The sequence below is a fragment of the Capricornis sumatraensis genome, chromosome 18 (genome assembly GCF_032405125.1).
Source record: "Capricornis sumatraensis isolate serow.1 chromosome 18, serow.2, whole genome shotgun sequence".
In the NCBI taxonomy this organism is placed as follows: Eukaryota; Metazoa; Chordata; class Mammalia; order Artiodactyla; family Bovidae; genus Capricornis; species Capricornis sumatraensis.
In genome coordinates, this window is record NC_091086.1 from 14923879 (window position 1) to 14934813 (window position 10935).

The following is a 10935-nucleotide window of genomic DNA, read 5'->3' on the forward strand; positions in this document are numbered from 1 at the left end:
AGATCACGTGGATACGCTAAGAAACCACTGAAACACGCTGCGAACAGGAGAGCCCGTCGGGTCGCACGAAGGTGACGTCAGGGCGCAGGCTCCAGAGACGCACGCAGCCTGGGTGACGCAGGGGCGGGTCCTGTGGGCGGGGCTATGGTGGAGGAGGAGGCGTGGCCAGAGCGTGAGGCCAAGGCCTGGCGGTAGACCCAGATTCGCGGCAGAAATAACGCTATCTCTGTAGTTACTGGGACTGTAAAGATCGCGCAGCACAGCGGCGGGAAAATACCTGGAAGTCCTATCGGCTGCAACGACGCCGAACGCTTTTTGGCCGGAAACTGAAAGCAGAAATCGGAAGTGACGTCGCGATCACAACAAGCCGGGGCTTGGTTGAGGTCCTGCAGTGACTGTGGCCGCAGATGGAGAGGCCCGACTCGCTGTGGACTGTCGAGAGTGGTCGCCAGGCCCTGCGCCCCGACCCGGGCAGCCTCCGGCCCCTGTTGCCGGGGCCAGCCCGCCGTGGTTGAGCCAGTTTCCGCCCGCCGTGCCGGAGCCGCGCTGGGATTTTTTTCGGGCAGAGCTGGCGGGTGGCGACAGAACGAGACTTCCCTCCTGCCACAGTCTCCCCTCCAGCGGGTTCCTGTCCTGGAACGCCGGGACACCTGTCGCCTGTGAGGCATCATTCATTCTCATAGCACCTTCCTTTCCTCGTAGGGCAGCTCCAGGATGAAGACGAACGGGGGGCGGGGAGTTCCTGTTATTAGCACTCACTGGGGAATAACCCAGTTGCCCATTTTATTTCGTTAGGGCCGCTCTACCCCTTCTCCCTGGGCTCTGACTGGTTGAGGTGACCCTAGCTTTCCTTCTTTTTTTCTCCCCGCCTCCTCTTCTGGATCGTCTCCCTCCCCTTCTTTTCTTATACTTAAAAATTATGGCTTAACCGGTCAATTTTGCCTCTCCTCCTCTCTAGACCGGTGCCAAGATAAGCAATCTATTTCCACTTGGTTTAGAAAGAATTGGTTTCTTTTGCTGTAGTGCTGCTTTTTATTTTAATGAACCGAGTGATGGGAGTCATGAGCTCCCTGTTTCTCTTCTCTACGGTGGACATTGATTATGATTACCTGCCCTGGCTACTCAAAGGATTGTTTTGTTTTTTTTTTCAAAGGATTGTTATAAAAATTAAATAACATAAAAAGGATTGTTATAAAAATCTCGGAAGATGTTCTAAAACTGTAAACAAGGGCTATCTGTAAAATGTATGATTTGCCAACTTTTGCTCCACTGTGATCCTCTTTTAGTTCCAATTAATTACAACTTTAAAACACCCTGCACCCTCAAAATTTCTAAGAGGCAGTGGCCTTAACGTGATAAAATTGTTTCGTTTCGTCCCTAAGTCCTGTCCCACTCTTTGCGACTCCGCGGACTGCAGCCTGGCAGGCTCCTCTGTCCATGAGGTTTCTCAAGCGAGAATACTGGAGTGGGTTGCCATTTCCTTTTTCCCGACACAGGGATTGAACCCGCATCTTCTGCATTGGCAGGCGAATTTTTTACAACTGAGCCACTGGAAAAACTATGAAAAAATTAACTGGATGCTATTTATTTTCTTCCTGTCTCAGTGACTATATATCTAGGACAATTATATATCTTGGAGTTCTTGTTTTAGAAGCAAATTTAGGTACAAAAATGAAATTTCTCTTCAGATTATATATATTAAGGTCCATAGGAAAGTGCCAGTGATTACCTTACTGAAAACTCATGTAAAACAGTGGTAAATGATTCAGTAACAGGTGTGCTTATAACCTGTATTTTGAGAATTCACATTTTTTGAGTTTATGTCTTGACAATATTTGGATAAAAATCATTAATCCTTATTTCTTACTACTTATTACAAAGATTGGGGCCAAAATAATACTTAAATTTAATATCCTAGAGATGCTAAAGCGAAGGAAACCAATTCATAATCTATTTTTTATTTTTCATAAAAATGAAAATTGTCATTTTTCATATTAATAAAAACCTGTATTAAGTTGCCAACACTTGATCTGAACAAAAACTGATTAATATACACCCGTGGCTGATTCATGTCAATGTATGGCAAAACCAATACAGTATTGTAAAGCAAAATAAAGTAAAAATTGAAATTAAAAAAAAACTGATTAATAAATATGTCTTCAGTTATCATAACCAAGACTTTGTAAAGCCTTTCACTACTCAGGAATCGTGATATATTTGGGTACAAATGGGTTCTACCTTTTTCTTCAATTCAAACTGAGAGCAAGTTATAAACAGTATGTTAAAAAATGAACCTCAGATTAGTGGTTAATATTTTTTACGTGAAAACTTTATTTTTGTTGTTAGCCTGATTTTTAAAAAATCCAGTTTGCGGTATTCAAGAATAGGAAAGGGAAGGTAAGGGTAAGAACAGTTTGTTGGGACCTAGTAATGGAGGTGAAAATGTTACTGTATTTCATCTGATCTTTGTCAAGATCCTGTGAGATTATTGGTATATCCCCATTTTACAAGTGAGACTGAGGCTTAGAGAGGTTGAGGAACTTATACAGATTCACATCAGCTAATAAATGGTGAAACTTGGATTCAGACCCAGGTTTTTCTACCTTTGAACATTGTATGCTTTTTATTATCTACTGATGCATGTAAGAGCACTGTTTGCATATGTGATTGAAAATTATTATTTTCTGTACATTAAGTTGATAGACTTTTAATTTTTTTCTTTCAGATGTTTTAATACCCAAATTCAAAGAATGCATAGTGTACCATTCTTCTAAAACCAAGAGGAAATCATGAAGAAATTTTTTAACTGTTGAAACTCAGTTGAAATCATGGCTACATCAGCAAATCTGGATGTTGGAGCGCAGCTGATAGTGGAAGAGTGTCCTAGCAGTTACAGTCTAAGTGGCATGCCAGACATTAAAATAGAACATCAGCTGGACTCAAGCGCAGAAGAAGGGTCAGCTCAGGGTGTTGCCATGGGAATGAAATTCATACTGCCTAACCGATTTGATATGAATGTCTGTTCTCGGTTTGTGAAGTCCTTAAATGAAGAGGATAGTAAAAATATTCAAGATCAAGTTAACTCTGACCTGGAGGTGGCATCTGTCCTATTTAAAGGTTGAAAGTTATGGTATAAATATCTGCATTTGTTTTGTTTTTGTTTGTTTGTTTTTTCCTTTCTGTTCATGAAATTTTAGTTTGGGAAGAACGTTTGGAAGGCACCTTGTAATGTGGTTTTCTAGAATCTCACAGAAACCAGAATTAAATAATTTCGTGTTATATAATGTCCATAAGTACATGTTGATTTTTTTTTATTTCTTGTTTGACCTTTGTTTACTTACAAATTCTCTACTAAAGTTTCTTATTGTACCTTTTAAAATTATAGGAGAAAAAAAATTATGTGTGCCTTTTCTAAATGAATTAATTCCATGAATATGTGATTGGCATTAGCTTCCTGTGCTTTAATGCAGTGAAATCTGTCATCATACTGTAGATTTACTTTTATAACCATCTACTGAGTAAAAACCTCTCTGGATAATATTGCTCAAGATTAATATTGATTTTTTTTTTTCTGGAACTTTTACTAGTACAAATTTTTTATGGCAAAAAATAATGTCACTTGAGAACCAGTTGAAGATATTATACATATTGTATTTTTTTAATGTAAACATTGACGTAGAACTTTGAAATGCTTTGTTGTTTAAATATTGTTTTAATGTGTTTCACTTAATTTTACCTAGCTGAATGCAATATCCATACATCTCCTTCTCCGGGAATTCAAGTAAGGCATGTCTACACTCCGTCTACAACAAAGCACTTCTCACCCATAAAGCAGTCCACTACTTTAACCAACAAACACAGAGGAAATGAGGTCTCAACCACACCTCTGTTAGCAAATTGTAAGTATTTCCCACTGCTGTATGAAAATATTGTTATTGCTAATGTAATAGTTTCAAGAGTTTGGCTGAAACATTATTTTCATTAAGTGCATATCCTGTTTTGGAAAGCATAAGTGATATCCTGATAGTTTTAGTAACTTCCAATTAAAATAAATAAATTTATATTTAAAAAAAATTTTTCACATATTATTGCATATTCAAATATATCATGTTTTATGTTTCTCTGTTGAGAATGGATTGAAACTTTAACTCTTAAAACCTTCATAGTTTTACTATAAAAACTATAGTAAAAAGTTTAATAAAAAACTATAGTAAAATGAATTATAAAACTAAAAAATGAGTTATTCTGAACTTTGGGCAAAGCAAGACATTGTCTTTTTGTGTTCTTGGAGTGGGTTTTACTTGTAAACTAGATCACTGATCAACAACTGATTTGTAGTAAAAACTGAGTGATCTCTAATATAATTTTTAATCAGAATATAATATGAATATGAAACCACCTCTTTAAAAACTTTGAATTTACAATTTTTAAAATGTAGAATTATTCTAAAAGAAATGAAGATTTTCTATGTAAGTTAGAAAATACTCTATATAGTTCAGATTTCTTAATGAGAGAAAACCAATCAGCAGTTTGATGTTAGGAACTGTATTTGAGAATATAAGGTAAATGTATCTATATCCTAAAGCATGGTGAAATGTATGTCTTTACTTTGGAAACATTATATCCTTCCAGATTTTGAATCATATGCTGTGACAGGTAAGCCAGAAAGAGTTCATGACTCTTAACTCCACCTCAGGCCGATTTTTGTTTTATTGACATTTGTGTAAATGTGCATGTGGCTCCCAGTTGCTTTGCTTTCTGTATTAAGGCAGTCAAGGATTGAGTGATACAAATTTTAAAGTGAGCTATGATATAACTGTGCCTGATTGGCTTTAAAATAAAGAGATTACCTTAAAATATTCCAGCCATAGTTGTTGTTGTTTTTTTTAAACATACTGAGAGGCTTAAGGGATCCTAGTTTCCCAACCAGGGATCAAACCCAGGCCCTTGCATTTAGAGCACTGTGTCCTAACCATTCGACCACCAGGGAATTCCCCAAAACCAAAGAGTTTTTGAGCTTAAAAACACAGCTGGAGATCATGTGGTTCACAACCCTCATGAACAGACAAAAATGTTTAATCAGCTCTCCAGGCTCCCATAGCTAATTGGCCAGAGCTAGGTCTGCACTCAAGAATTTACTCTCAAGGCTAGTTTTTCATTTCTTCAGTTCTCCTAAAGTTAAGAAATACCCATTATTTCAAGAAATAATATTTGGGACTTAAAGGAATTCAGTCAATTAAAGCACAAGAGTCTTTTAGACCCAACTTCCTTATAAGCTTGGACAAAGAGAGATTTTAAACTTTTTATTTACTTATTATTTTTATTTGTCTGTGCCAGGTCTTAGTTGGGGCAGGATCTAGTTCCCTGAGTAGGGATTGAACCCGGGCCCCCTGCATTGGGAGCACAGAATTGTAGACACTGGATCCCCAGGAAAGTTCCAAGAGAGATTTTAAAAATTAAGTACCTAAACCATTTCTTTAATTTATAAGATCAGTAACAATTCAAATTGTTAATAATTGATCAAACAGTTAGCATATTCATTGACAGTAACACTTTGCAGCTGTCAGAATTACCTTAAACATATATGAGTCAATTCTCAAACTCTTACATGTTTAAGATAATGCTGACATTTGCAAATGTTAGGCTATATTTTAAGTTCAAAAGTGAAAGTGTTACTCACTCAGTGGTATCTGACTCGTTGCGACCCGGTGGACTATAGTCTGCCAGGCTCTTCTGTCCATGTAATTCTCCAGGCAAGAATAGTGGTGTGGATAGCCATTCCCTTCTCCAGGGGATCTTCCCAACCCAGGGACTGAACGCGTGTCTCCTAAACAATAAAATGATGGATTGTGTTTTGGAGAAGAATATTGCTACACGAACATAAACAATAAGATGATGATAGTGTACTCTACAGATACACATGAAACTTCTTCATGGTGTTGTTTCAGCTTTATCTGTTCACCAGCTGGCTGCCCAGGGAGAGATGCTCTACCTGGCTACTCGAATCGAACAAGGTACTATCCTATTTTTAAGAATGTATTTAAAACAAATTTAATAGGATTTGTCAGATTTGTTATTATTTTATTTTTATACAAGAGAGTATAAAAAAAGAAATGGTTACATAATCTCACCAGGCAGATAACCCAATAGATTATTTTAAAAATAATAATCTAATAAAATAATAAAAAATTATTTAAATAATATAGATTATTTAAAAAATAGTAATGTCATGTATAGAAGTTACAGCTTCACTTACCACCCACCCTAGACTTTTCTCCAAATGCACACACTGTAAGTTTCTTACATTTTCAGAAGACTTTTCTGGAGAATATTTCTATTTATACTTGGGGCTACATGTGAGAATATGTATATGCTTTTTTTGAAAAAAAATATACACACTGCATTACACTTTACTTTTTTTCACTTACATTTTGAGATATTTCCATGTAAACACACAAAGATCTGTTTCATTCTTCTTTAATAGGTCTGTAGTTTCGCATTGTATTGGATGTGTATATGCTATGTTCTTTATTTTTTAATGAGTCCCCCTGGTAGTAGTTGATTCCAGTCTGTTTTTATTTTAACAATATTGTTGGCATTGTTTTAAAGTATATCCATAGGGTAAATTCCTATAAGTATATTTACTGAATCAAAAGGTATATGAATTTTTATTTGTATATATATATATAACCAGATGTTTGCCCTGTCCTCACACCAGAGTTAGAGTTTCTGCTTCCCCATAACTTCACTGACACGGAATACAATCAGACTTTAATCTTTGCTAATCTCATGGGTGAAAAATGGTATTTCATCCTGGTTTTGTTTGCCTTTTTAAAATTATGGCCCATTTGAATTTCTTTTTGTATGAACTGCCTGTTTTATATTGACTTATATAAGCTCTTACCTAAATTAAAGAAGTTCACTTTTTGCTTATGTTGCATATAATTTTTTCCCAGTTTCCCATTTTTCCTTTGACTTTATATTTTCAAACAAAAGCTTAACATTTTTAAGTGGTAAACTTTTATCCTTGTGACGTCTGAGTTTCATATCTTGCTTAGAGATGATTTCCTACTCCAGGTTTATAAATAAATTCACTCATGCCTTATTCTAGAATTTCTGTGGTTTCCTTTTTTACATTTCTTTAACCTGTGTGGAACATGTTTTGATGTAATGAGGTAAATATGGAGCTTTACTCTTATTTTCATTTTTCGAAAAGCTAGCCAATTGTCCCAACATTATCAGTTGAATGCAGGGCATATGATTAAAGAGTGGTTTAATCATGTCATTATTTTATAAGAAAGGCTCATTTCATCATTTAGAATCATGTCATTCTTTTATAAGAAAGACTTATTTTATCTTTTGTTTGTAAGTATATGAAGGTCTTATTCTCAATATACTAAATAAATTTAGGGACGAAACTGTGGACCCAGTAGACTGAGTCTAGGGAACAAAATTGGTTTTGAGGTAGAATTGCATAAAGCTGTTTTTCAAATGATTCAGTTTTCATTCACATTATAATACCAAAAATTTGAGATAATTCAAAGGCAGCAATGTTCACTAGCTTTAATAAGATTTTGGACTTTCTATAATATGTATTTTTATAATGCTAAGGGCTATCATTAACCTAATTTTTATCATGATCCTCCCAGTTTTACGTTGAGATGAGCAAGGTCTTATTCTGGATGTTAGCGAAATTAAATGATACGCCTAGAGTCACACTGCTGGAAAGCGCCAGTCGGCGTTCAAACCCTGGTCTCCTGATTCTGAGTCTGGTGTTCTACGGACTGCCCTGTACCTAGCGTTATGTTGTATCTGGCAGTTTATACTTTTAGTAATGTACTGTTTGAACTCAGCTATGTACATTGAGGCATATTTTAAAACATTCAGACTGAATATTGCAAAAACGCAGTAGGAGTTCAGTGAACCCGAATCAGCACAGTATGAACCTCATTGCGTAATAGTCACCTTTTTAGAATGCCAGTATTTTCATAGCGATATTAATATGTGGTTGTTAAATTAGATCACAAAAATTGCTTTTCTTTTAAATAGAAAATGTTATCAACCACACGGACGAAGAAGGATTTACCCCTCTGATGTGGGCTGCAGCACACGGGCAAATAGCTGTGGTAGAGTTTCTACTTCAGAATGTAAGGAGAACGCCTCAGACAATGTATATGTACAGTTACTCAAGTTCAGTTAAGTATATAGTAGTTTTCGTATCTCCAGCCAGCCAGATGTAACGGTAGAGGATCAAAAACAGAAAGTTTACATGCTCTTCCTCATATTCTTGTGGAACTCGGATCTAGTTAACCAGGCAAGTCTAGTCACTCATGAAGCAGTGAGAGAGAAGTGAATGCCCAGCCCCTCCTAAGCGCAATGGGGAAAAAGTCTGTAGGAGAAGCTTCTTGGAGAAGATGTAATTTGGCTCCAAGTGGCAAGACAGTTAGGATCCAGGTACAAGCGAGACAGGAAGACCTTCGGATGACCTTGATAACGGAGCATCCAGGAGTAGACGTTTGTGTTAGTACTGTGTAACCCCAGAACATTACCTGACCTGTAATTAGTATTGACGAAAGTAACAATATTCTTATTTTCAAAAAACTGAGAAGTCTTTTCTCTCCGTTTCCCACTCCAGGGTGCTGATCCTCAGCTTTTAGGAAAAGGTCGAGAAAGTGCACTGTCATTGGCCTGTAGTAAGGGCTACACAGATATTGTCAAAATGCTGCTGGATTGTGGAGTTGATGTAAATGAATACGATTGGGTGAGTCTATAATACTGATTTTTAGGTTTTGGAAAACTATATTTTATTAAACACTTAGAAGAATACCTTTCGTTAATGGAACACCTAGAAGAAAAAGTTACTGCCCTAATTCTGATTTAAGTATTCCTCACAAAATTTTTAAATTAGCTTAAACTACTTTTACATGCCCAATTCTTAGTAAAGCTTCACACGGCAGCACTAAATTATTTGAATCTTATCCTTGAAAAGCTAAATCACCTGTTTTTTTTTCCCCCCAGAATGGAGGGACACCTTTGCTTTACGCTGTACACGGAAATCATGTGAAATGTGTAAAAATGCTCTTAGGTAAGCAGGCAAAAGTGGAAATATTTAGAAAATGCCACATGAAGATGTAATTTTTTTACAAGCTGGCCTCACGAGCATCATGAGCTGTCACTGAAAACATTGTGCACCCCTGGAGCACCCCCTTCCCTAAGGCTCTCATGCAAGCCACAGCTCCACCCCACGCCGCGCCTGCAGCCACAGCATCTGTCCCTGCTGCTTTGCTGTCAGAGCTCACATGCCAACCCATGGCTTTTCTCTTTTCTCTATCTGCAATGTCTTTAAGCCGAAGTTCTATCTGTAGTTGTGTATTAGTTTCAGTTGCTCTAGAGGATGCCTGTATGTTTAAAGGGTCTTCCCTCTGACCCACCAGAGTGAATTCTATGCCCTTCCTGTACTCTGTACTTTGTCAGACCATCCCGAAAATACCCTCCAGATTTGCTAACAAGCTGTCCTGCTATTTGCACACGAGCTGCCATAGACAAAACACATCCAGGTGTTCGTTTTGTTTATGTAGATGTTTCTATTTTGGTTTAGAAAATGGAGCCGACCCAACAATTGAAACCGACTCTGGGTATAATTCTATGGATCTAGCTGTAGCCCTGGGCTATAGAAGTGGTAAGTGTTTTAGAATTCTCAGGTTCCATTTTAGTAAAGTTCTATGATAATAGAAGCCAGTGGTCCAGACTGTTCTCACCACTTGCAGTCATGGAACATGTATGTTATCCTAACTCCTGACATATACTTTTAATTGTGGGCAAAATCAACAGATTCCTACAAAGTCTAGAAATGAGTCTGTTACTGTTACTTTTCACCCACCCAGATAATTAGTTGCTGCAGGATAAGTGCGCACCTGTTTACAGATGTGTTTAATGTTTCCTAGCACACTGTTTAGAGAATGCTTGATAGTTGCCCTTTCTCTGTTCCTTAGAACAGCCTTATATTCTGGACTCTCCTTCAGTTCCAAAATTTAGAACCCAAAACAGAAAAATCCAATAACTTGAACAACTGTTAAAGCCAGTGATAGACTAAGTTTCACGTATTGCATTGTAATCTTATCTCCCTCGAACTATGAGTATATCCTAATTAGAAATTATTTTAGGAAAAAGTTGGTGAGGTTAAGTTGAATTGGATAGGTTTTAAAATTTTGTAATGAGTGTGCTGTAGTCTTGATCACCTGTCTGTTTTAGTTCAACAGGTTATTGAGTCCCATTTGTTGAAACTGCTTCAGAACATCAAGGAGTAGACAGAGTCGTCAGAAAGTGTTGTCTGCCCTTCGGTTTACCTTCGGCCCTTATAAATGATAGTTTTGTTTACTTATAAATTTTTACCTCAGTTGCAATATTGACTGATTTTTAGTAAGTTTTAATAAGTATTCCTCTGAGTCACTGGTTTATAAAAAAGTTAATGCTGATGGTTTTTTTTTTAATAAATGTGTTTTACTGCATATTTAAAATTATAAATGAGTGTTTTGTGGCATGTAAATTTTATGATACAGATGGTTATCTGTCTTTGTATCAAGTGCTGTAATTTAATGTTTTCAGAAAATTATTCCTCCCTATTCATCTTCACTCTTGTATTAACTCATTGACTTTATATAGGGTTTGCTATAAATCCATAGAAAAAAATTTGTTATTATTGAATTTCAAAATGCACAGTGTGATTGTTTACAAAATGATGTTATAAATGAATAAAGTCCTTTTTTGCTGTTTGCCTGCAGCTTTTTCTTTATAATTACATAAGGTTATTAAGGGAATTGTTTAGGATTTTTAGTTTAACCCTTCTGTCCTACCAGGGTACTCCATTAGATCAAACAATACAGTTAAAATAAATTCAATGTAAGTTAATCAGCATAGACTTATTACCATTTTTAG

The 10935-nt window shown here is 36.6% G+C and overlaps 1 protein-coding gene across 1 annotated transcript; it reads left to right on the forward strand.

The window, feature by feature from the left end:
• Positions 1-281: 281 nt before the first annotated feature.
• Positions 282-10630, forward strand: ANKRA2 (ankyrin repeat family A member 2). Its single transcript, XM_068990561.1, has 9 exons — positions 282-659; positions 2726-3117; positions 3741-3899; positions 5949-6014; positions 8050-8147; positions 8636-8761; positions 9019-9085; positions 9599-9679; positions 10252-10630. The coding sequence occupies exons 2-9, from the start codon at positions 2829-2831 to the stop codon at positions 10305-10307; spliced, it is 942 nt and encodes a 313-aa protein (XP_068846662.1). The 5' UTR covers positions 282-659; positions 2726-2828; the 3' UTR covers positions 10308-10630.
• Positions 10631-10935: the final 305 nt, after the last annotated feature.

Excerpts from the sequence above, each read along its gene's own strand:
- ANKRA2 (XM_068990561.1), top strand. The coding sequence starts at position 2,829 with ATGGCTACATCAGCAAATCTGGATGTTGGAGCGCAGCTGATAGTGGAA. Across the intron at positions 3,900-5,948 it reads CACACCTCTGTTAGCAAATT|CTTTATCTGTTCACCAGCTG; the intron begins GTAAGTATTTCC and ends GTGTTGTTTCAG. Across the intron at positions 9,086-9,598 it reads ATGTGTAAAAATGCTCTTAG|AAAATGGAGCCGACCCAACA; the intron begins GTAAGCAGGCAA and ends ATTTTGGTTTAG.